Here is a 27,698-nt window from a genome sequence, read left to right as displayed (position 1 = left end):
CACTATTAGTTGGCGTATACAAGACATGTCTCAAGACGTTGAGTCATAAGTGATAGCTAGCATTAAAGAAGCCGATTTTTTTTTGCCATCCAGTTGAACGAGTCATCTGACATCACTGGAAAAGCTCAACTGCTAGCATTCAGCAGACTTGTTTGTAATGGAGACTGGAGACATCATTGAACAATTTTTATTTTGCAGACTACTTCCAGAAACAACAGAAGGCCAAGACATCCTTGATGTTGTCCACAGTTATTTCAGTTCTTGTGATTTGTCATGAAAATCATGCATCAGCATCTGCACCGATGGTGCCCCCTCTATGCAGGAAACCTGAAAGGATTCATCACACTGGCCAAACAAAAGAACCCTGGCATTGTTTTTACACACTGTTTCCTGCACAGAGGCCCTCATTTCAAAATCATTAGTACCTGAGCTCCAAAAAGTAGTGGATGAGACAATCAATATGAGATGATGAGAAGTACTGGATGAGACGATCATTAAAATTGAGGTTGTTTTCTGCCATGGAAGCTGCTCACACACAACTCCTACTGCACGCAGAAGTGAGGTGGCTATCTCGAGGGCAGATACTTTCATGGGTCTATGAACTGAGGGAAGAGCTTATAATTTTTTTTACGTCTGAAAAGTCTGAACTGCCTGACCTGCTTAGTGATGAGACCTGGTGCAATAAAGTTGTTTTCCTAGTTGACGTTTCCCAAGCCTTGAACACTCTTAACAAGAGTATGCAGGGAAAGAATGAAAATATTCTTACTTGTACTGACAAAATTAAGTCTTCTAAGGAAAAATTAACATTGTGGGGGGCCAGAATCAAAAAAAGAGAACAAAGTTGAAATGTTTGAGCTGACAAAAAGTTTCAGACTCGACAAAAATCTTGTCGATTTAATTCTACAAAGTTCATCACTGCTGAGTAAAAACATTGAAAAGTAATTCCCATCACTTCGTGTATCTTCCTTGGACTGGGTAAGAGATCTGTTTGTGTTAAGTGCATTAGAATCAGCAGATTTAACTGTTGCAGAAGAAAATGAGCTAACGGAAATAAGAAACGACAGAGGATTGAAACTAAAGCACTCATCAACAGATTTGCCCTCATTCTGGTTGTCTCTCTGACAGGAGTACCCCCATTATCACAAAGAAGGCGATTGAAGCACCCTTTCCTTTCTCTACATTGTATCTGTGTGAGGCTGGCTTTTCTATTATGAACACGATGAAGAGCAAGAACAGGTCACGGCTTCAAACATTGGAGGAGGACTTGAGGGTATGCTTATCAACCATCCAACCTCGGGCAAGAGACATCAAACACAGGTTTCCCACTGATATATTTTAATCATTTTAATGATATTTTTTTTTATAAATAGCATCTTTTTTAATTATATCTTATTTCTAAAAAATTGGAATAATAACAAATATGAACATAAATTTTAAAAATAAATCTTTTGAAATCCAGATCAATATTATTTTAAAAGATAACACAATGATTAGAATTTTAGCTATTGAACTTTTAAACACAATCTTAATACGTGCTTTTTTAATGATAAAATCTCTCCTTAAAAAACTGATAGTGTGCCTTGACAATTTTAGCACCTTGCTCAGTGTGCAGTGAGTTGAAAAAGGTTGAAAATCGCTGCCCTAGGGGCTGTTCTAACAGCTTGTTTGCACTGTCTGAGGAATTTTGTGTTAGCCTATATAATTGCCTCTAGATCTTTTTCATACTCCAATACTTTGAATTTTGTACCACCCAATTGATATGTTATTCTAGGATCGCTACCTAAATGGAGTACTTTGCATTTATCACTGTTAACCTTGAGTGCCATTTATCAACCCAATTTGGTACAAAGGTGAGCTAACATGAAACCTATTTGCATATCTTAACAATAGAAGGAAAGAGACTAATTACATTAGTCCACTGGATAAGAATGGTATAACTCTTGATCAATATCATTGATAAATATTAAAAACAATAATGGGGCCCAACACTGACTGCTGTGGAACCCCACATATCACATTAGCCCATGTAGAGCAGTGGCCATTTGTAACCATTCTTTATCTCCTACCCCTTAACTATCCCCTTGTCAAATTTTCCTGTAGTCTCTCGGGCTTTCATCAAATATCCTGTTGTCTGTTTTCCTCTGGGCACTCTCCCTATAATGGTAAAGTCTCTTGCTGAGTGCCAGGAGTTTCTGCTTGTGGGTATCAAGGTACTCTTAAATTCACTGATTTCCTTCACTTTTCTGATCAGCTTTTTACCCTGTTAGTACTGGGTCAGTTTATCATTATTTTTTTTATTATTATTATAATTAGTCATATGGTGCAAGGAAGCCTGAGGCTTTTGCTGCACTAGCCAAAAAAAAAAAAAAATTCTGAGTTACAACCCCCCACCACACACACACACACACACACACACAGAGAGAGAGAGAGAGAGAGAGAGAGAGAGAGAGAGAGAGAGAGAGAGAGAGAGAGAGAGAGAGAGAGAGAGAGAGAGAGAGAGAGAGAGAGAGAGAGAGAGAGAGAGAGAGAGATTACCAAGAAAGAGAAAAATGATATCCAGGGTCTCCTCCCCCCCCCTCTCTCTCTCAGGCTGGTGGTTCCTTGTCTTTAATTCTGCTAGGGCTTTCTTCCACTCTTTTTCTATTCTGGATATTGTAATCTTGTCTGTTTACACTTCGGCTGCCCTAGATTGTAGTTCTTATTCTTGCGTATTATTATTGTGAAGTACATTTTGGCTGCATAACGATCAGAAGTTGACCAGACCAGCCCCACATTAGATTATAACAAAGATACTTATATAATTTGAAAATGATTGCTGTTGCAGATTCTAACCATAGAATACTATAATGTAAATAATTATTGCCAACTGAAATTGCTTATGAAACAGGATATAATTTTTGTTAGGAAAACAATGACTAAAGAGCAGTCACCAGACAATTCCATTTCCACATCTCCAGATAATTCAGATGAAGAGAATAAGGAATTATCAGGAAAAGAATTAAAAGTGACAGCATGCACAGAAATACCAAACTCCTGTTCACCTAATACATCACCTGCTTGTCCAAAAAATAAAAAATCCAATAAAAGTAAGTACATAAATGGACAACTAGATGATTCAGTATAATGTGCTGAGTATTAAATTGAATTCACAATGCATAATTTTAGATTAAATGGTATTTTGTATTACTATACAATAATTAAAATGTTTTTTTAATTGGTTTTGAACATTTTCCATTTATATCTATTAATAATACATTTAATTATAAAATAGCATAATTTTTTATTTTTAAGTTTAATATTTATTTTTGCCACTGTGCATTTTTTTGCATTGGTAAATATATTTATAAATATTTAATGTATTTCTTACTTCTGTTAACCTGTTAATACTGAGTCAGTAATGCCACTGGTGTGGTGTGGTATGCTATTTGTGCACTCCTCCCCCAAAAAACTGTCTGTATAGCCCACGAGCACTCTTGAATTTAGCGACTATGATCATTAAGTTGGCTATATTTCACCATACTGCCTTAACTACACAGAGTATTTTTTAAAATTTCATCAGAAATTCTATTTATTCAATAGGCAGGCAGTTTATTATATATATTTAAAAACGACCATTGGCCGGATTACACACATTCATCGGCTGCAGGTAACCCACCCCCTGGTATAGATATATCTTCATTAGTATAGACCATAATTTCAGGCTAAGAGCCACATGTGGCTCTTGGCCTAAAAAATTGTAGATCTTTTACTTTAGTAAAAAAAAAAAAATAATAATAAGTAGAATTTCTCTCAATTTTATATAATGCAGTACATAAATAAAAATAAGTGATTATTTCAATGTTTTTAACATTTGTTGGCAGTCATACTTTTTATTTTCTTATATATGTAATGATAAGGAAGTATTGTAATCATCACGAAAATTTTCAACATCGGGATTTTGATGGAAATATCCATTTTCAGTGTCCCTGAATTCACGGTGAAACCATTTTCGCCATGTCGTCTGTGTGTTTATCTGTCAGCACTGTAGCTCAGTTAATTTTAGCTGGATGATAGTAGTAGCACACGTGCATATCTGGGATTTATTCAGTGCACAGTGCTGTTTCTTCATGCCATGTTGTGAACTGGTTGTGTACAATTTAATTTTTATTATATTGACACTGCAGTTAAGTAATTTCTCGTATTTTATGCACATATTTGTATCAGAGTGTTTTAAATTTGTGACATAACCCAAGAAATTACCTTCAGTTCAAGAAAGAGAAAAATCACTGACAAAAACAGAGGCTTCAATAAAATGTGGACTGCAAAATCTGCATTTATAGAAAGTAATGGGAGTCCGCAATGTTTATTTTGTTATTTATAACTTAAGAACAATAAATTAAGCAATGTTGGATGATACTTTCAAGGAAAGCATTTCAATTTCACTGAAAAGTATTCTGATGGTGTCAGTAAAAAAAAAAGCTGTTGAAGAATTACAAAGAAAACACTACTTCTGCAAAGTTGTTTTTCAAATTGGTAAAGTCTTCATCAAGTACAACAGAAGCAAATTTTTAATTATTTTTGGATGATATCACAAAGGTCCGAAAACATTTCACAGATGGTGAATTTCTAAAAACCGCATGTATTGCTTCTAAAATTCTCTTCAAAGATTTTAAAAATAAGGATGGTATCTTAAAAAAAAATTTTAATTTACCTCTCTCAGCTAGAACTGTGAATGAGCAAATCACAACTATTTCTGCAGAAGTATCAAATATGCAAATTGTTGATATTAATTCTGCTGGATTTATATCCCTTGCTATTGATGAATCAACCAATATTACTGACTGCAGTGTTGGGTGATTGGCTAAATATAACACCTTCCACTATTCAAGAGGAACTTATTGAATTATTAGCACTTAAAGGACATACTACAGGTGAAGATATTTCAGGAAGCCTCCTAAAATGTTTAAAGAATAAAAATATAACTATTGATCATATAGTATCCATTGCAATGGACGGAGCAATTGCTATGATTACAAAATAAAAGGCTTTATTAAATTGTTTTCCACTTGTATTTCTCATGAAATTATTTCATTTCATTGTACATCACGAAACTTTAGTTACAAAATCTTTAGAAATATTACCACAGCTTAAGAAAGTAATGGGCATCATTGTACCAATAATTAATTTCATCCAAGCTAAAGCGTCGAATCACAGACTGTTTGCTACACTTTGTGAAGAACTAGGTAATGAATATAAAGATTTAGTTACATTTACATATGTATGGCTGGAAAGAGGGAAAAGTATTAAAATGCTTCTCCCAGTACTTGGAAGAAGTAGTAATTTTCTTAACCACTTAAAAATTATAATGAAGTACATTTGAAACTTCTCACTAGTCCTAAATGGCTTTAAAATTCTAATTTTTGCTTGATATGACTGAACATTTTAACAAGCTTAATCTAAAGTTGCAAGGAAAAGAAAATCCAGCTTACAATTATTGGAAGAAGTTCTTACTTTTGAGAAAAAAACTAGGATTGTTCTTGGAAGATATCACAAAGATGAATTTGTATATTTTGAAAGCCTAAGAAATTATAGGTAAAGTTTAAATCATGAGAAAGTAGATTGTAAAATATTCAATTATATGATCACTACAATTTTAAATTCATTTACAAGCAGATTTCGGGATTTTAGAAAGTATCAGGAGACAAGTAAATTTATGCTATAGGCATTAAATGCAATTTAAAATTAACAGATGTCAAAACTTTTCCTGGCGCCTCCGTAGCCAGGTGAGCAGAAGCAGCAGTCCATAGCACACGCTTCTTGATTAGACCGGGATTCGAGCCTGTGCCCACCAAATATGGAGGATGCGGAAAGGTCAGGGAATGACCGCCGCATAACCCCATAGAAATATGGCCTTAGTAGCTAATGCTCATAAAAACCAAATAACAAACAAAACTCTTCCTGGAATATCTATTTCAGAACTTCAAATGGAGCTTCTGGAAATTAAAAATAAAAGTATCTGGGTAGAAAAACTTCAAGAAATGTCAGCACAAGTTGAAACAAATCAAACAGCTATTGAAGACACACCACAAGACATCATATTCAGTTACTAGAACTCATTTACAACTAATTATTCAAATATCAGGAGGCTTGCTTTTGGCATTTTTATGCTTTTTCTCTTCCATGAATTACATTAAAAATAAGTACAGGAGCAGGCTGACTGACTAAAGTTTGAAAGCTTTGGTACAATTAAAAAAACACCAAATACACTCCAAATTTGAATAAGTTGCCAGAGAACACAAGTTCAAAAGTCACGCTAATAAATTTTATTTTATGCTATTAATTGAGTATGCCTATTAAAATAAATAACTATCAAATATGTTGTTTCACACACTAACTCCTGGGCACAAAGAATGTCTGTTTTTGTCTCATCTAACTTGATCTCATCTAAGTCTTGATCTCATCTAATTTCCCAGATATTGACTGCAATTTGTGGGTTGGTCACTCACACACTAGCAAGGCTTTTGTGGATTTATTGGATGATTGTTTTCTACATCAGCATGTTCGGGAGGCAACTAGAGGGAATAATACTCTTGATCTAATTATCAGTAGTGATTCTTCATGCATTAAGAATCTGCAGATAAAGGAACCACTAGGTGGCAGTGATCACAGTGTGCTGAAGTGGGATTTATTCAAAGAGGTAACTACCATCAGGAGTAAAGGGAAGGGTTTTTGCTTTCGTAAAGGCGACTACGATGGTCTGAGACAGTATTTAAATTCTATACAGTGGGACCAACTGATGATGTTACCAACAGCAAATTAAAAATGGGAAGCATTCAAAGAACTTATCTTGGAAGCTACTAGGCTTTACATACCAACTAAGAAATATTGTTCAAGGTTTAGGCCTAAATGGATGTCAGATGAACTAATGAGACATGGCAGAGAAGAAAAATGCATTGGATAAATATAAATTAATGGGTGACATGGAAGCCTATGATAGATATAAGCTGGTCTGTAACCAAGTCACAAAGGAGATTAAGCAGGCAAAGGATGCAAAGAAAAACAGAAAAAGAGTTCTTTACCTATGTAAACTCTAGAAGGAAAGGAATGAATAAAATTGGTCCACTGGATATTGATGGTTCAACAGTTGAGGATCCTGCTCAGGTGGCTAACAAACTAAACAAGTATTTTGCATCTACATTCACACATGAGGAGTTATTCAGGAAGGGGAATTCCAGAGGTGAAAACTCTGGCAGTGAGCTAGATGATTTTGTAATAACTGAGAGGAAAGTGGAGGAGAAATTGTTGAGGATAAACATAAAAAAGGCACCTGGAGTGGATGGGATCTATCCAGTTATATTAAAGGAAGGCAGCAAAGGAGGTAAGCAAACCCTTAGCCATAATTATGAGAGCTCCTTTGGACTCAAGGGAGGTTCCCATAGACTGAAGATGTGCAACTGTGACCCCAATTCACAAAGGAGGATCAAAGGCTGACACAAGTAATTATAGACCTGTGAGTTTAACTTCTGTTCCAGGAAAATTAATGGAGGCACTGGTTAAAGAAGCACTGCAGGATCATCTAGACAAGACTTCAGTTATAACTCCGACACAGCATGGTTTTGTTAAGGGAAAGTCTTGCCTGACCAATTTGATTGGATACTATGATGCAGTCACAAAAGAACTGGATGCAGGAAATAACTTTGATATTATATATTTGGATCTTAGAAAGGCTTTTGATACTGTTGCACATGGAAGACTGCTGCACAAATTGGAGCAGTGAGGCATTGGACGCAAATTGCTGCTATGAACAAAGGGATGGTTTAGGGGGAGAAGACAGATGTTTGTTTGTTTATTTCGTTTTTAGGAGCATTAGCAGCTAAGGCCATATTGCTCCTGGGATATGCGGTGGTCATTCCCTGACCTTTCCGCACCCTCCATATTTGGTGGTCACAGGCTCGAACCCCAGTCTAATCAAGAAGTGCATGCTACGCACCGCTGCTCCTGCCCACTTGGCTACGGAGGCACCAGAGAAGACAGAGAGTGGTAAAAATGATATTGATGATGGTATATCAAGCTTAATGTCCAAGTTTGCAGACAATACAAAGGCTGGCAGGGTTGTTAAGGACACTACTGATGCTATGCTGCTACAACAGGATCTGGAAAGGTTGAGCAGATGGGCTGAGAGGTGGCAAATGAAGTTTAACATTGACAAACATAAAGTACTACATATGGGAAACAGCAACCCCAGAGCAACGTAGCAACTGTGTGGTACTACACTGACAGTGGTAGAGAATGAAAAGGACCTGGGGTAATTGTGCAGGCAGATATGAAGTTCTCTGAGCAGTGCAGACGGGCTGCAAGAGTAGCTCATGGTATCTTATGAATGATATACAGGAATTTTTCTATCAGGGATAAGGAGGTGATTATTCCCTTGTATAAGTAAGGCAATACTTTGACAATGCCTTGAGTACTGCATACAGGTCTGGAGGCCTCATTTCAAGAAGGATGTAGAGCTGCTGGAATGAGTACAGAGAAGGGCAACAAGATTAGTGAATGGAACAAAGGGTTACTCTTACGAAGAAAGGCTTAAGTTTTGCAAATTACAGTGTCTGGATACTAGGCACTGGCAAGGTGATCTGATAGAGGTGTATAAATGCTTGAATGGTTTGAGCATGCTCAATGCTGATGGGATTCTTCCTCTTACTCAGAATAATCACCTGAGAGGGCATAAATTCAGATTGAGGAAAGACAAATGTAGGATAGATGTGCAGAAATTTGAAATAAATTTAAGGCTCAGTTGGACAGGTATTTCGAACGAACGAATGGAGGGGTGAAATGGAAGTGGGTTTTTTTTTTTGAATGATGCTGCATAAGCTTGCTTTCGTGCATCATATGCCTATGGTAATGCTAAGTCTAATTTTATCATCCAATGCCTGTGGGCACATTACATTAAGTTACACAATTATAAGATCAGCACATTCCTTAAAGCTTTAGACCCATGTGTACAGAAAGGACAGACAGGTTACGAGAGAGGTTATGCTCTTAGTTAAGTAAAACATAATATCAAAGGCAGTCCATCTAGTCGGCATATTTCCCCAGGGGCTCGCATCTGGTGAGTATCTACTTCTCTCTCTCTCTCTCTCTCTCTCTCTCTCTCTCTCTCTCTCTCTCTCTCTCTCTCTCTCTCTCTCTCTCTCAAGGTAACTCGGAAATTTATTTTAGCTGGTGCAGCATAAGCCTCAGGCTTCCTTGCACTATATGGCTAGTAATAATAATAGTAATAGTAGGCCACTGCAATGTTGTGTCAGTTTGTTGTGACATACACACTGGGAAAACAAGGAGAGTCGGAGTGTGTTATATGCCTAATGACTGTAATAAGTACAGCAAACAACTGTACAGGGATAGTTTTATAATGGGGGATTTTAACTTTCAAATATTGACTGGAACATGTGGGTTGGTCACTCCCAGACTAGCAAGACTAATGGATTTATTGGATGACTGTTTTCTACAGCGGCATGTTTAGAGAAGCAACAAGAAGAAACGATACACTTGTTCTGGTTATCAACAGTAATTCTACATGAATTAAGAATCTGCAGGTAAAAGATCCATTGGGTGTCAGTGATCACAGTGTGCTGATGTATGGGTTACTTAAAGATATACTACTGTCAAGGGTAAAGTGAAGAGCTGCTGCTTTCATAGGAGTGACTACAGAAGTCTCTTTTCTACCACCCTACACTTAGGGTGGAAGAAAAATGAAAAAGACCTCAGAGTAATTGTGCAGTCAGATATGAAGTTTTCTGAGCAGTGCAGACAGGCGGCCAGAGCAGGTCATGGAGTGTTGTCAATGATATACAGGAATTTTGCTAGTAGGGAAAAGTTGGTTATCCCTTTGTATAAGGCAGTGGTGAGGCCACACCTTAATTACTTTGTACAGGTCTGAAGGCCTCACTTTAGGAAGGATGTAGAGTTGCTTGAGTGAGTACAGAGGACTACAAGATTATTGAGGGGAACGAAGGAGTTACCAAGAAAGGCTTAAGTTCTGCAAATTGCAGCATCTGAAGGCTAGGCACCTGCAAGGTGATCTGATTGAGGTGTACAAGCCCTAATGGGTTGAGCAGGCTCAATTCTGATGGATTCTTCCTCTTGCTCAGATTATCAACCTAAGGAGGCATAAATTCAAATTGAGGAAAGACTGTTATCGAATAGAAATGCAGAAATTGCCCTTTAGCCAACGGGTAGTTGATTGCTGGAACAAACTTCCATCTGTTGTTGTGGAAGTTGACAGCTTAAATAAATTCGAGGAGGAACTGGACAAACCTTTAGAAGGAATGAATGTGTGAAATGTGTTGTTTTTTTTTGCTGATGCTACATAAGCTTGCTTTCTTGTTTCACATAAAAGTGTGCTGTACAAATTGGCAAATTGGAGCTGTGTAGCATTAAGGGCAAGTTGCTGTTATGGATAAAGGGATGGTTGAGTGGAAGAAGACAGGGTGGTTATTAATGGACACAGCTCTTCATGGACTAAAGTTATTAGTGGAGTCCCCCCCCCCAGATTTAGTGCTGGGCCCATTGATGTTTTCTATATTCATTAATGATATTGAATGATGATACAAAGGTTCGCAGTGTGTTTAATGACAATAATCAGGGTAAGCTTCTGCAACAAGATATAGAAAATTTAGGCCATGGGCTGAAAAATGGCAGTTGAAGTTTATTATTGACAAATGCAAGGTACTGCATATGGGTAGCAGTAATCCCAGCTTAATGTGATACTTCGCTCAGAGTAGGAAAATTAAAAAGACTTTGGGGTAATTGTGTAGTCACATATGAAGTTCTCTGAATAGTGCAGACAGGCTGTATTGCTCAGAGAACTTCATACTTTGCTAGCAGGGATATCCCATTGTATAAGGCAATGGTTAGGCCCCATCTGGAGTACTGCATACAGGTCTGGAGACCTCATTTTAGGAAAGATGTAGACCTGCTGTAATGGTTGCAGAGGGCAGTGAGATTATTGAATGGGATGAAAGGGCGGTCTTACAAAGACAGGCTTCAATTCTACAAATTGTAGTGTCTGGAGACTAGACACCTACAAGGTGATCTGATTGAGGTGTTTAAGATGTTGAATGGAATGAGCAAGCTTAGTTCTGATGGCATTCTTCCTCTTGCTCAGACTATACACATGAGGGGATATGAATTCAAAATGAGGATGGTTGTTTGAAGGATAGTTGTGCAGAGGTTTGCCGTCAGCCTGTGGTTGGGTGATTGTTGGAACAAACTCCCATCTGTTGTAGAAGTGATCAATTTGTATAAATAGTAGTAGTAGTAGTGGCATGTGATGCAAGAAAGCAAGTGTACGAGCTTATGCAGCATCAGCCAAAAAAATCATACCATTCCCTCCAAATTCCTGTCCAGTTCCTCCTTAAATTTATTCAATCTATCAACTTTCTATCACCTTCTACAACGACAGATGGAAGTTTGTTCCAGCAATTAACCACCCTCTGGCTACTGGTCAAAGTAGACTGTGCAATCTTGGCTATTGAGCATAAATTTGCCAGTAAAATGGATTTTATTAATAATTTCGCTTTTACGAAAGCTAAAATGTTACTTTTAGCTTTCGTAGTAGTAGTAGTGGCATGTGATGCAAGAAGGCAAGTGTATGAGCTTATGCAGCATCAGCCAAAAAAATCACACCATCCCCTCCAAATTGCCTGTCCAGTTACTCCTTAAATTTATTCAACCTATCAACTTCCACGACAGATGGAAGTTTGTTCCAGCAATTAACCACCCGCTGGCTAAAGGCAAATTTCCGCACATCTATTCTACATCTGTCTTTTCTTAATTTGAATTCATGCCCCCTTAGGTTCGTAATCTGAACAAGTGGAAGGATCCCATCAGAATTCAGCGTGCTCAACCCATTCAAGGCCTTATACACCTCAATCAGATCACCGTGCAGGTGCCTAGTCTCCAGCCACTGCAATTTGCAGAACTTAAACCTCTCTTGGTAAGAGGATCCCTTCATTCCATTCACCAATCTTGTTACCCTTCTCTGTACACGCTCAACCAAATCTACATCCTTCCTATAATGAGGCCTCCAGACCTGTATACAGTACTCAAGGCGTACCTGACCATTGCTTTATACAGAGGGACAATCACCTCCTTTTCCCTGCTAGCAAAATTCTTATATATTATTGACAAAACCCCATGACCTGCCCTGGCAGCCTGTCTGCATTGCTCAGAAAACTTCATATCTGACTGCACAATTACTCCCAGGTCTTTTTCATTTTCTACCACCTTAAGTGTAGTACCACACAGTTGATATATTTCTCTGGGGTTACTTCTACCCATATACAGTACTTTGCATTTGTCAAGGTTAAACTTAAGTTGCCACTTCTTAGCCCATCTGCTCAAATTATCTAGATCCTGTTGCAGTAGCACACTGCCATTACTGTTATTAACAACCCTACCAACCTTTGTATCATCTGCAAACTTCGACACTAAGCCTGATATACCTTCATCAATATCATTGATGAATATACAAAACAACAGAGGACCCAACACCAAACCCTGTGGGACTCCACTAATAACATTAGTCCACGAAGAGCAGCACCCATTAATTACCACCCTCTGTCTTCTCCCACTCAACCATCCTTTTATCCATTGTAGCAACTTACCCTTAATACCATTCTGCTCCAATTTGTACAATAGTCTTCCATGCGCAACAGTGTCAAAAGCTTTCCTGAAATCCAAATATATGATATCAAAATTATTTTTTGCATCCAGTTTCTTTGTAATCACATCATAATATCCTATCAAATTTGTCAGACATGACTTTCCCTTAACAAACCCATGTTGTCTGAATTATTGCTGCAGTCTTGTTTGTTGTTTGTTTGTTATTTGGTTTTTAGGAGCATTAGCAACTAAGGCCATATTGCTCTGGGATATGCGGTGGTCATTCCCTGACCTTTCCGCATCCTCCCTATTTGGTGGTGATGGGCTCGAACCCCGGTCTAATCAAGAAGCGTGTGCTACGCACTGCTGCTCCTTCCCACCTGGCTACGGAGGCACCAAAACAGTCTTGTCTAGATGATCCTGCAATGCATCTTTAACCAGCAGAACAGAAGTTAAACTGGTCTGTAATTACTTGTGTCACCCTTCGATCCCCCCTTTGTGAATTGGGGATACATTTGCATATCTCCAGTCCGTGGACCTCTCGTGAGTCCAAGGATGGTCTCATAATTATGGCTAAGGGTTTGCTTAGTTGCTTTGCTGCCTCCTTTAATATAACTGGATAGATCCCATCCACCCCAGGTGCCTTTCTTATGTTTAACTTCAACAATTTCTCCTCCACTTTGCTCTCAATTATTACAAAATCATTAAGCACCCTGCTACAATTTGATAACCTTCTGCCATTTTCAAACCTTAATAACTCCTCCTGAATGTAGATGCAAAATATTCATTCAGTTTGTTTGCTATCTGAGCAGGATCATCAACAGTCGAACCATCAATATCAAGTTGACCAATCAGATTCATCTCCTTTCTTTTAGAGTTTATATAAGTAAAGAAATCCTTGCTGTTTTTCTTTGCATCCTTTGCCAAAGATTTCTCGTAATCTGCCTTCGCCTGCCTAACCTCCTTTGTGACTTGATTACAGACTAGCAACTATATATCATAGGCTTCCGTGTCGCCTGATAATTTATATCCATCCCATGCATTTTTCTTCTCTGTCACGAGTCTCATTAGTTCATTTGATAACCATCTAGGCCTAAATCTTGAAAAATATTTCTTAATAAATATGAAACTTTTAGTAGCTTCCACGAATAATTCCTTGAATGCTTCCCACTTAGAATTTACTGTTGGTAACATCGTCAGTTGATCCCACTGTACAGAATTTAAAAACTGTCTGAGACCACTGTACTCACCTTTACGGAAGCAAAAACCCTTTCCTTTACCCCTGATGGTAATTATATCTTTAAGTAAATCTCACATCAGTACACTGTGATCACTGTCACCTAGTGGTTCCTTTATCTGCAAATTCTTAATACATGAATGATCACTGCTGATAACCAGATCAAGAGTATTACCCTCTCTGGTTGCCTCTCGAACATGCTGCTGCAGAAAACAGTCATCCAGTAAAACCACAAAAGTCTTACTAGTGTGTGAGTGACCAACCCACAAGTTCCAATCAATATGCTGGGAAGTTAAAATCCCCCATTATAAGACATTCTGATTTAGCCCACTCTATTTCTCTGTACAATTGTTCATTGTACTCATTTGAGTCATTAGGCCTGTAACACACTCCTACTCTTATTTTTGCTTTCACAGTGCTTATGTCACACCAAACTGACTCAACAGTGCACTGTTCATCTATATCAACTTAATACACTTCTTTTGATTTTATGTTTTTGTTAATTAACAGTATAACACCTCTTCCCTTCCTATCCTGTCTATCCTTTCTGTACACATTGTACTCCCCAAATTCCAATTCTGCATTCCTAATATCAGTGTGACACTACATCTCTGATATTCCAACTGTATCCACCTTTGATGTCTTGACCAACACCTCAAATTCATCAATTTATTTACTATACTTGTAGCATTGGTACTGCACCTATTCCTAGTTACCCTAACACATCCCATATATCCACCTGTTTCGCAATGACTGCCATCAGTTCCTGAAACCCCCAGCACCCCTCACTCCAGGTCGCTACTTATTCTAATAGAAGTTAGAATAAGAAGAAATAATAAAATCTAAATTCAAGGAAGAACTATACAGTATATTGGAGGGGATGGATAAATGATGTGGGAAAAGGTTGTTTTTTTTTTGCTGATGCTTTATAAGCTTACTTTTGTATCATATGCTACTATTAATATTAATAATAATTAACTCCAAATATTCTGACCAAAGCTAATGGTCAGAATAATTGACACGCCAAATGTAAATGACTTAATCAGACCTCCAAAGAAGAAACCATGAAATATAGCAGAGCAATACCTTCCAAAAGAAGTACACAAATGATATGATTCCAGCAAATGCATTGTGTATCCAACATCTTGAAAAATAGATGCTAAGAAATATGTGGGTGGTCAGCAGCACAGAAAAGAAAAGATGGAGAAATTTTATAAAATAGCAGGATAGCAATAGGCAACCCACAAAAATGAATCTCCGTAATAACACAACAGAATTAAGGAAGGAAGTAACCTTAAAAAACAAAATTGTATAAATAAAATCTAAATTGAATAAATCAAAAATAAATAAATAATAGTCATCAAAATGCCAAATGAGCCATTTGCTTGCTGCATCCCATTTGTAGTTAATGTCATTTTTGGAGAAATTTTTCACACTGGGATATTTCTCAGAATCTGGAATCAAGATTTTGTTAAGCCAAGACCACTAGAACTCTATGTCCCTGAAGAATTTATGCCAATGGCAATAAGCTGAACTGTACTGAAGGGCTGTGAAAATATGATCTACCCTTGGCCGGTCTCTGCTTCAGACACAGGCCAGCACACTTTCACACAGCAATTCCCTAAGAGATCAACTACTACTACTAATCTGTTAAAAACACTTATTAATCCAGGATATAAACAACAGCTCTGAACTCATATTTATAGATGTTATCTGCTTTGATAAAGTTTCTGTTTTGGACATTCTACATATTCTCCAAAAACTTCTTTAATATCCAAAGTAATGTTCTCAAAATTCTTATAGCCATCCTTCAAGAAAGACATCTCAGTGATGAATTCATTGTGTCTAGAGTTCACAGGGGGGGGGGGAGTTATTTCAGCTATGTTATTTGCAGTAGCAGTGGAGCCATTTCTCTCTCTGCTCACCCCAAAGACACTCATGATGGTGACCTATAGCTATTTATTTATCTTATGCTGGTGACCTAAATAGGCCAACATAGCCAAGTGGTTAGGCCCGAGGATGCATAAGTAGATATGCCTTGAGTGACCAGGTTCAAGCCCCTGACTGCTAAAATATGATGTTCTTGTATTTTCTCTATATTGTGAAATTCTCTGACCATGTGGTCATCCCTGAACAGAAAATTTATTTATTTTAAAGCTATTTATTTATCTTATGCTGGCAGCCTAAAGCTATTTGTTTGTGTTATGCTGGTGATCTAAAGCTGTTTATTTATCTTATGCTAATGACAAATGTATGCAAAATCTCACAGTGGCAAAGAGTCTACTATCGGAAAAGGAAGGTCCATCTAGTATTTTATTGTTTGTAACAGTGTGTTTAATTCAAAACTTTAATGAGCCTTAATTAAAAGCTAAATAAAATTGTAAATAATCCATAACCAATTGTCCTTATATGAATACAGCCACTCCCCGATTAATGTAAGGGCTGCATTCTGCGGAACACTACGTTAAGTCAGATTTTACATAAGTCGAATTTCCCCCATGATTGTGCAGCACTCGCAACTGCTCGCTGATTGAATAAAAAAAGAAATGTTTGACGAACATGTGAATAGAATTATTTATTGTATTTATTCAATTTTTTGTCTCATGCGCAGGGAAAATTGCAAAAGTGTGCAAATTAAAAAATTCCAAAAAAAAGAGAGGAGACAGGCATAACGTTAGTAAGCTTTACCTCTGAAGCATTGTTGCCAGAATCAACGTTTTTGGCTGATAAGTACACTACTGCTGTGGAGATTTAGGAGATCAGCCGCTCAACCTTACGAAAGAACATATTAATGGATGACTGGACTTCTTTTTTTTTATCATAGATTTATTTGTAGCAAGCAAGCATATCATTCACCCCTCAGTTAACTTTTAAGAATCGTTTGCTGTCAGGATCCATCTTCTCAAACCTCGCCATTGCCGATGCAATTTCATGAAATGCCATTGCCATCTCTCTGGTGATGAAGCGTCTTGGCTCCTCATTTGGTTCATCTTGAGCTTTCTCAGCATGTTTTTTTTTTACACTATCGCTGCCTGTAAGTCAATAAGTTCTTCTTTAGATAATTCCTTCTCTTCTTCCTCTATTAACTCCTCCATGTCTTTGGCAGCAACCTCCAACTGAAGTAGCTCTGCAACCTTCACAATCTTACCTGTAACCTCTTCATATAATTCGCCCTTTTCAAGCCCTTCAAAGCTTTTTACGTGCCGTGGGCATATTTTCTTCCATGCACCATTAAACAACTTTTAGTAATTTCTGCCTAGGCCTTATTAATGTTTAAGATGGCATGGTAAATATTGTAAGATTTCCAAAAGTCTCTTAAGGTAAAATTTTTCTCACTATCTACTGAAGACAATGCCTGAGCAAATGTGCGTAAATAATATGCTTTTAAATTCGAAATAACACCCTGATCCATAGGTTGGATGAGTGAAGTCTTATTTGGCTGTAGAAATGCGACTCTCGTGTTCGAATTGAAATTATCTAGATGCATAGGATGTCCAGGTGCATTATCTAATAGAAGAAAAATCTTGAAGGGAATGTCATTGTCTTTACAATATTTTTCAACCTCGGGATGAAGCAGCATTTAAACCAATCCTCAAAGAGAGATATTGTTATCCATGCTCTCTGGTTTGGTCGGAAATGCACGGATAGGGTGGCTTTATTGATGCCCTTAAATGCATGAGGATTTCCAGAATGGTACACAAGCAGTGGTATTAATCTGTAATCTCCCGTTGCATTAGCTCTAAGCAAGAGCGTGACCCTAGCTTTTGAGGCCTTGAAACCTAGCATTGCCCTTTCCTCTTTGGCAATGTATATTCATTCCGACATTGTTTTCCAACACAGAGCAGTATCATCAACATTAAAAATTTGCTACGTTGAGTAGCCACCTTCATCAATAATTTTTTCCAACACATCACAAAATTTCTCTGCAGATGCAGAATCGACCCTGGCGACTTCACCGCATACTTTAATGTTTTGGAAACCAGCGCGATACTTGAACCTATTAAACCACCAGTTGCTTGCCATGAACTTGGCTTGGGGTTCGCCATACTTATCCTTAATATCTTCATAAATGCTTGTTGCTTTTGCTTGTATGGTTATTAGACTCAGGGGCACTGATTCTGAATTGATTTTCCATCCATATTATTAATAGCTGTTCCATCTTCAATATAGCACCTGAGCACTGTTTTGTGATCACTCTTTATCTTAAGTGCGTTGATCCTTTGACATGTTCTTTTATATGCACACTGTCCTTTAAAATAGTATTCACTGTTGAAGCAGTGAGACCTAATTCCCTTGCAATAGATGACAAACTTTGTCCTGCTTCTTAATTAATCATCTTCATTTCTGAATCAATTTTGTTTCATTTCCTGGCACTGCCAGCACTTGCACTTTCCGTTGGTCCCTTTCCCTTCTTCATTGTAATACGTAAATAGGAATGAAGAGAAGTTTCTGAAAATTTGTTTTTTATATGATTGAAGACATGTTCTTTTATATGCGCACTGTCCTTTAAAATAGTATTCACTGTTGAAGCAGTGAGACCTAATTCCCTTGCAATAGGTGACAAACTTTGCCCTGCTTCTTAATTAATCATCTTCATTTCTGAATCAATTTTGTTTCATTTCCTGGCACTGCCAGCACTTGCACTTTCCATTGGTCCCTTTCCCTTCATCATTGTAATACGTAAATAGGAATGAAAAGAAGTTTCTGAAAATTTGTTTTTTATATGATTGAAGATTTCAGTGAAGGGAACTCATTTCACCATAATATCGTAATGTACAAACCCACAGAATTCCAGTTATCTGGATTATCGCAAATGCAATAAGATCAAGTTTACTACCTGTTTATAATAGATTGTGTTAACAGAAAAGCCCAGTAAACCGGAAAGTGCAGATTGTTTTTATTGTTTTTTGGTCGTGACCTCCAGAAACTTGCTTTAGAAAAATATCACAAAGGCATTCAAAATTGATTCTTATAATGGGAACATATGATAATGATGAAAGTGTAGTGCAATTTCCATTATAAATATGACCTTTTAGAGAGATTCTCTAGCTTAGTAATATAGCGAAATTTTCAACTTCCAAGGACTTGGAATGAATTACAAAAAAACACAATATGTTATTGGGTTCACATTACGATATTTTCACAATACCTCCATTTATACCTACAGATGCAAAATACATTTCTGTATTTTTTTTTTTTTTTTTCAGTTTGCACCAGCCAGCAAAAACTTACGTAAAGCCAAATTTTCTTTAGTCGAGAATTGCGTAAGTCAGGGAGTTGTACACGTATTTACTTAATTATTCATATGCTTGGAATTAAGAATATCTATTTTTGTATTATATTAAGTTATATCATGTCAGAGTCTTATCCTAGTGTGTATACCCTCTTAGCCCTTCAGGGTGAAATTGTTTTGTAGATAAACTGATTTAATAATAGTAATACAGATTCATGTATTTATATATATGTTTTGTTTCAGATAAAGATATTTGTAGGGCTTCTATAAACCTGATTCCTCACAAACCTTTCTTAGGTGGTTATCGAAATAAACTAACTGGAACCGAATATCACAATGCTACTGCCCAGACACTTCCTCCACATGGAAAATATAAGCAAGTTGAGAGATTCTCTAGGTAAAATGCTTTTTTTAGATCTTATTTTGTATACTGCATTTGTTTTTATAACTCTAATAAGCCTTCAAGTATTACATTACAAAACTGTGTGTGTGTGTGTGTGTGTGTGTGTGTGTGTGTATGTGTATGTGTGTGTGTGTGTGTGTGTGTGTGTGTGTGTGTGTGTGTGTGTGTGTGTGTGTGTGTGTGTGTGCCCACGCCAAAATGTTAAAAATGTTGTCCATAAGTAGAAACATGTTTAAAAGCAAATAAACACTATTTTAAATATTTTTTTTAATGCAAACACAGTAGAAAGGGCATACAGAAACTTAAAAAATTATAATAATAATTTACATCTGTTCAATATGGCTACCATTTTGGTCTTTACTAAATTTTAGTCTTTTGGGCACACACAAGTAGGCACAATTACTGAGAAATGTTCTCAAATTCTCCAACTAGATCTGGCTGTGCAACTTTTACAGGAGCTGCTAAGTGAAACTTTATTGCTTAAAAATTATTGGTTTTTTGTAACTTTGATTTAAAGTTAGTATTTGTGAGTCTGATTAAGTTGGTGAATTTGTTCATTACTTGGCCTTTGTAATTGCTTGAGAAACCACAATTAACATCTCCAATGACTGTGTTGTATTGATAAGAAAATTTGAATTTTATCACACCATTGTGTTGTATCAACAAGAACATTCAAATTCTGCTACTATTGATATAATATTGATAGAGGCAATACTTAAAGGTTTGTGAAGATCACATAGTTAAATTAAATTTAGACTAACATTTTGCTTCAGACTAGAGCAGCAAAGCAAAGGGCTCAAAATAGCAAGGATGCTTTGGTTCGAGAGAGAGAGAGAGAGAGAGAGAGAGAGAGAGAGAGAGAGAGAATAGCAAAAGGCAGTTCTTCTATGAATCACAATTATGTGACGCAGTTACTTACACATAACATAATCACAATTATGTTAAGTGTAAGTAACATATTAACACACAATCACTATTTAGAAGGACATGATACTACCATTAGGGATGTTTTTATGTGTGTTCATTGTAAAGAGCATAAGGAGGTTAAGCATAAGCTCAACATTGTGATGGGATTATATGAGGGCTTGAAGAATAGGTCTGATATCATGAAGGCTTAAAAGACAGGGACCCATCAAGCGCTTAAGCTGCCTGGTCCAACAATTGAGCCCATGCTACAGCATCAGAAAGTGCAAAGACATTCTCAGCAGCAGAGATCCTTTGTCCCAAAGGAAGAAGATATAATTTGTGACTCAATTGTCAGGGAAGTGGAAAATATATTGTGCAAAAAGGACAGTTGGAATAGGGCTGGAGTATGTCCCATGGGCTAAAGTAGATAATGTAGAACAGCTGTCATCTTTTAAGGGTGCAAAAGTTGATATCGTTGTAGCACTAGCACTAATGATATTAAAAGTGAGAGATCTGAGGATTTAATTAACAAGTACAGATCAACATTGAGAAAACGTCGCAAGTTCGAATTTAAACTGAAAGCGCCTGTATAAAAAATATATAAAACAGCATGACAAAACAGTTTAAAAGCTCTAATGCAGTATTTCTTCCTGGAAGAAAATATTCACAAAATGACAATTCACAATTCCCTCTGGATAATTGACAATGTTTTTTACTTTAGATCCCATACTTTGAATTCCTTGTTTGTCTTTTTGTGGATGGGCATAGATGCAATATCCAAAATATGTGCAGAAATCTCTTCCTGCTAAATACATTCTTGAAAAATTTAATTGTCTGTCCATTCTTCAGGCCAGTATTTCTTTATATAATTTTTTTTTCATTTAGTCCCTGTGGATATAACTCCAAAAATCTCCTTTAGTTTTGTTCATTTAGTGAAACTTAAACCCTATCGAACTATATGGAACATTTGGAAACTATTTTTTTGCAAGAGATTCCTTTTTTTCCCTCCTCAATTTCTTCAGGAAAGTCTAATAGTTTTTCAGTTACGCCATCAGAAAGGTCCTTTACTAGATCTTTACGGCATGGCATATCTAAATACAGTCAGTCCTCGTATAGCATGATAGTTGTATTCCTAGAAACCCTCGTGCAATGCAAAATCGTGCAATATAAACAACAGGCCCTATGGGAAAAATAGGGTTAGGTGCCGACCACCCAAAATTGAACACACATTTGTAACCAAAATATTACCAAACAGTAAATAATCGTAATAAAATACGTAACTTACGTATTTTATTACGACTATTACGTAATAAAATATTGCTAATGCTTTTGCTTCTATCGTAAGCAAACTTGTTTTTTGTTTGATTTTCTATCCAAACAGATGACAGCCGTTCCATCTCTTCCAATTCTTTGTGTCTTAATCTAATGGATTTTAATTACACTTTGAGTTGTTCCTGCTATGAAAGTTGTTTTTATTTTCTCTGCATTCTTTGTAATTCTCGGTGTTGCCTCATTTAGGCCTGTAATACGTGCAATATCACATGGTCTTTCATTTCGCTCAAAGCTTTTCACAATTTCATATTTTTTCTCTATCGACAGAGGCGGACTAGCCATAAGCCTTACCGGGGAAACCCCAGTGGGCCAGAGGCCGGTGTGATTTTGGCCATAAACCATAGTATGAGGCCACTATAAATTTTCCCAGATAAGAATATTTGACCCAGTCCGCCTCTGTTTATCGATATTACTTTTCTTTTTCTCTCTAAATCTGCAGTGTCTTCACCAGGCCGCTTCCATTTCACACCTTTAAGTATGTTACTCATTTTTAGGGAATAAAGCACAATTACAAAACGAGGAGGCACGCTTGATACACATAAACAAAACTACGTGCGTGTAACAACTGAATAAACAACAACAACATTACACTTAAATAGAAAGGGTGCAAGAATGTTTGCTGATGCTATCGAGACAGTGTTAGGTGGGTCGGAAAACTGCTAGATTGGGGGGACACAAGGACGAATAGATTAACAGTAGCCACTGGCAGAGGTGAAATTGATTCTTGCACTGCTTCTAGCCGAGTGGGTAAAGTACCTGCCCGGCAACCCAAAGGGCGCGGGTTCGATTCCCGCCTCAGGCTTGGATCAAAGTACTGCAAAAAACCTTGGAAGGTGCAATATGGCCACAGAAGCCGATGCGCCAACAACTACTAAATCTAAAAAAAAAAAAAAAAAAAAAAAAAAAAAAAAAAAAAAAAAATCAAATCAAGCACTGCTTCCATTGGAATGAGCAGCAGCTTGGAAAATAAGATGCAGGATATTTCAGAGACTGCTGGGAGTCATTGGGGTACAAGTAAACACATGGGTTGTGTTAGGGTAGCTAAGAAAAAGAACAGGTGCATGTATCCTTGCGTGTATGGATGCTAGGAGTTTGGTAAATGAATTTGAGGTATTGCTCAAAGCATCAAAGGTGGATATTGTTGGGATATCAGAGACGTGGTATCACATAGATATAAGTAAGGCAGAACTGGAATTTGGGGAGTACAACGTCTACAGAAAGGATAGACAGGATAGGAAGGGAGGAGGGGTTATGCTATTAGTTAAGAAACACATAAAATTCAAGGAAGTGAAGCCAGTCGACATCGCTGTACAGTGCAGTGTTGAGTCAGTTTGGTGTGACATAAGCATTGGGAGATCAAAATTGAGAGTAGGAGTGTGCTATGGGCCTAATGACTCTGATGAGTATAATAAGAAACAGTACAGGGAAATAGAGTGGACCAGTAAATTAGAGAGTCTTATAATGGGAGATTTTAATTTCCCAGATATTGACTGGAATTTGTGGGTTGGTCACTCACACTAGCAAGGCTTTTGTGGATTTATTGGATGATTGTTTTCTAAATGAGCATGTTCGGGAGGCAACTAGAGGGAGCAATACTCTTCATTTGATAATCAGTAGTGATTCTTCATGCATTAAGAATCTGCAGATACAGGAACCACTAGGTGGCAGTGATCACAGTGTGCTGAAGTTGGATTTACTCAAGGAGGTAACTACCATCAGGGGTAAAGGGAAGGGTTATTGCTTTCGTAAAGGCGACTACAATGGTCTGAGACAGTATTTAAATTCTATACAGTGGGACCAACTGATGATGTTACCAACAGCAAACTCAAAATGGGAAGCATTCAAAGAACTTATCTTGGAAGCTACTAGGCTTTACATACCAACTAAGAAATATTGTTTAAGGTTCAGGCCTAAATGGATGTCAGATGAACTAATGAGACATATGGCAGAGAAGAAAAATGCATGGGATACATATAAATTAACATGTGACACAGAAGCCATGATAGATATAAGTTGATCTGTTATCAAGTTACGAAGGAGGTTAGGCAGGCGAAGGCAGATTACGAGAAATCTTTGGCAAGGGATGCAAAGAAAAACAGCAAGGAGTTCTTTACTTATGTAAACTCTAGAAGGAAGGGGATGAATCAGATTGGTCCACTTGATATCGATGGTTCTACTGTTCATGATCCTGCTCAGGTAGCTAACAAACTAAATCAATATTTTGCATCTACATTCACACATGAGGAGTTATTCAGGAAGGGGAATGCCATAGATGAAATAAACACTGGCAGTATGCTAGATGATCTTGTAATAATTGAGAGTAAAGTGGAGGAGAAATTGTTGAAGATAAATACAAGAAAGGCACCTGGAGTGGATGGGATCTATCCAGTTATATTAAAGGAGGCTGCAAAGGAAGTAAGCAAACCCTTAGCCATAATTGTGAGAGCTTCCTTGGACTCTGCGGAGGTACCCACAGACTGGAGATGTGCAAATGTAACCCCAATTCACAAAGGAGGATCAAAGACTGATACAAGTAATTATAGACCTATGAGTTTAACTTCTGTTCCAGGAAAATTAATGGAAGCACTGGTTAAAGAAGCACTGCAGGATCATCTTGACAAGAATTCAGTTAGAGCTCAGACACAGCATGGTTTAGTTAAGTGAAGGTCTTGCCTGACCAATTTGATTGGATACTATGAGATAGTCACAAAAGAATTGGATGCAGGGAATAACTTTGATATTATATATTTGGATCTTAGAAAGGCTTTTGATACTGTTGCACATGGAAGACTGCTGGACAAATTGGAGCAGTGTGGCATTGGTGGCAAATAGTTGCTATGGATAAAGGGATGGTTGAGTGTCAGAAGACAGAGTGGTAATTAATGGACACTGTTCATTGTGGACTAATGGTATTAGTGGAGTCCCTCAGGGTTCAGTGTTGGGTCCATTTTTGTTTTCTGTATTTATAAATAATATTGATGATGGTATATCAAGCTTAATGTCCAAGTTTTCAGACGATACAAAGGTTGGCAGGGTTGTTAAGGACGCTACTGACCCTATGCTGCTGCAACAGGATCTGGAAAGGTTGAGCAGATGGGCTGAGAGGTGGAAAATGAAGTTTAACATTGACAAATGTAAAGTACTACATATTGGATACAGCAACCCCAGAGCAACGTATCAACTCTGTGGTACTACACTGACAGTGGTAGAGAATGAAAAGGACCTGGGGGTAATTGTGCAGGCAGATATGAAGTTCTCTGAGCAGTGCAGATGGGCTTCAAGAGTAGCTCATGGTGTCTTATCAATGATATACAGGAATTTTTCTAGCAGGGATAGGGAGGTGATTATTCCCTTGTATAAGGCAATGGTCAGGCCGCACCTTGAGTACTGTATACAGGTCTAGAGGCCTCATTTCAAGAAGGATATAGAGCTGCTGGAACGAGTACAGAGAAGGGCAACAAGGTTAGTGAACGGAACGAAGGGTTGCTCTTATGAAGAAAGGCTTAAGTTTTGCAAATTACAGTGTTTGGAGACTAGGCACCGGCGAGGTGATCTGATAGAGGTGTTCAAAGCCTTGAATGGTTTGAGCATGCTCAATGCTGATGGGATACTGCCTCTTGCTCAGAATAATCACCTGAGACAGCATAAATTCAAATTGAGGAAAGACAGTTGTAGGATAGTTGGGCGGAAATTTGCCTTTAGCCAGCGGGTAGTTGGTTGGTGTAACAGACTTCCATCCCTTGTTGTGGAAGTTGATAGCCTAAATAAATTTAAGGCTCAGCTGGACAGGTATTTCGGAAGAATGGAGGGGTGAAGTGGAAGGATTTTTTTTTGGCTGATGCTGCCTAAGCTTGCTTTCTTGCATATATGCCTCTGCTAATGCTAATCATAAAGGTAGAGATACACTATTAACACCTCAAATTTTACTAAAGTACATTTCTAGGGGTTACTACCGTAAAATAATAAAAACAATTTCCAGTTGCATTTCTGCTGGTGGAATCTGTTATAAACTGGTAGTAAACTCAATCTAATTGCATTTGCGATTATACCGATCGCTGGAAATTGTGTTGGTTTTTACTTTATTATGGTGAAATGTGTTTCCCCTTCACTGATATAAATACATTTTCAGAATCTTCTCTTCATTCCTATCGTGTTGAGTTCGGTTGGGGTGATTCTGCGTTGGACTGCCATTTCTTGTAAACACAAAGGCGAATCATGCATATGCGAATTTGGTTCGTGTTATATAAGATATCGTTCCCCTATTTATAAATCGTGTATGATCGAATTCGTGTAGTGTAAACACGTGTTATGCGAGGACTGACTGTACTTCACTGTAACACAAGAGTATAAGTTACTTTGTGGCTTCTGAAAAAAAAAAAAAAAAAAAACAGTGCTGCCTGCCATTAACAATTGAATATAAACATCATTAAGCATCCACTTAGTTTTTCAGATCAGATATCATTCCTATGAAGTATAAGTGAATGGCAGTAGAGTGGGAAAACAGATTTTATGATTGAAAATTGAAAATACCTGTAGCTGCACCAGTTTCAACATTGGTCATTAGAAGGACAGAAATAATGTTAGAAAGGGAAAAAAAAAACTGCCTGCTACTAACCGTTGAATATAAACATCAATTTAGTTTTTCAGATTGTTTACAGTTGAGATATTCTGACTTCAAGACCAAAATAAATTTTTAAAAAAATGCTCCTTGCTGGTAACAATTGAATATAAACATAGATTATTTTTTAAAATTAAGTATAAATTTCAAAGTATAAATTGATCACAGTAGATTTATATTAAGTATAAATAGATAATCAGAAGTGCTGAAGTTCTCAGCATCACAACATCCAACTGAAAGAGGGCCAAAAAACACAATACCACATGTGCTTACCAATTGAATATAACATCAATAAACATATATTTAGCTTTTCAGATTGTTTATATGAAATGTAAGTAGATGGTAGTAAAATAATTGTGCCAGTACAGCTGGGAAACAAATTCCATAATCGGAAAGACTGATGAGCACCCAGCACAACATTGGACTGCAAAGAATTAATTAATTTCATATACATATGAGCTTCATAACAGAAGAGATGGGATACACTTAAATAGGAGCAGTGAAAGAACATTTACTGATGCTATCGACGCAATGTTATTAGAGTTGAAAAACTGCTGGGGAGATTAATAGATTAACAGTAGCCACAGGTAGAGGTAAAGTGATTCTTACTTTGATTCAAAAGTGATTCAAATATCCAAGCTGCTGCATATTTGAATATGAAGTAGCCTGAAAAGCAAGGAGTCAGAGATTTCAAGATCTGGTGGGGTCCTTGTGGAAAAAGCAAATACATGAACTGTGTTAGGGTTACTAAAAGTAAAAACAGTTCCAGGTATACTTGTATGAACACTAATGCTAGGAGAAGAGTAAATTAATTTTATAAATTTGAAGTGCTGATCAAATCATCAAATGCAGACATTTGTGAAGATAATGGATTCAGAATTTGAATAGGGGGGTATAGTATGTACAGAAAGTACAGACAGGACAGCAGTGTGTGGGGTTTTGCTCTTTGTTAAGAATCACATAAAATCTAACATACTGCATCCAGTGGACATGGGTGACCAGTGTAATATTGGTTCAGTTTGGTGTTACATTAGCACTAGGAAAACAAAAATGAGAGTAGGAGTATGTTATAGGCCTAATGATTCTGATGAGTATAATGAACTGTACAAGCATGTACACTGAGTGGACAGAAATCATGTCATAGCTACCTAGTAACGGGTGGACCTCCTTTTGCCTGGATAAGGGCAGTCACATGGTTAGGTATTCAGTCCACTAGTTCAAGGAAGCATTCCACAGGTATTTCCATCCATGCTTGCTGCACCGCTGTCCATAATTCCATCGCATTCCTGGGCGGAGGATCCAAAGCTCAAACGGACCTTTTCGCAGC

The 27,698-nt window shown here is 37.3% G+C and overlaps 1 protein-coding gene across 1 annotated transcript in view; it reads left to right on the top strand.

Annotated features, from left to right (window-relative positions):
- LOC150086888 (IQ motif and ubiquitin-like domain-containing protein) overlaps window positions 1-27,698 on the top strand; it is a 257,010-nt gene that overhangs the window by 5,054 nt on the left and 224,258 nt on the right. The window contains exons 2-3 of the mRNA XM_090371662.1: window positions 2,905-3,086; window positions 19,356-19,509. Coding sequence (XP_090227788.1) covers window positions 2,912-3,086; window positions 19,356-19,509 — 329 coding nt within the window. The 5' untranslated portion in view covers window positions 2,905-2,911. The remainder of the gene's footprint in view (window positions 1-2,904; window positions 3,087-19,355; window positions 19,510-27,698) is intronic.

The sequence above is a fragment of the Mastigoproctus giganteus genome, chromosome 4 (assembly GCF_048544385.1).
Source record: "Mastigoproctus giganteus isolate SK-2022 chromosome 4, ASM4854438v1, whole genome shotgun sequence".
Lineage (NCBI taxonomy): Eukaryota > Metazoa > Arthropoda > Arachnida > Uropygi > Thelyphonidae > Mastigoproctus > Mastigoproctus giganteus.
This window is presented reverse-complemented; position numbering and strand designations above follow the sequence as displayed.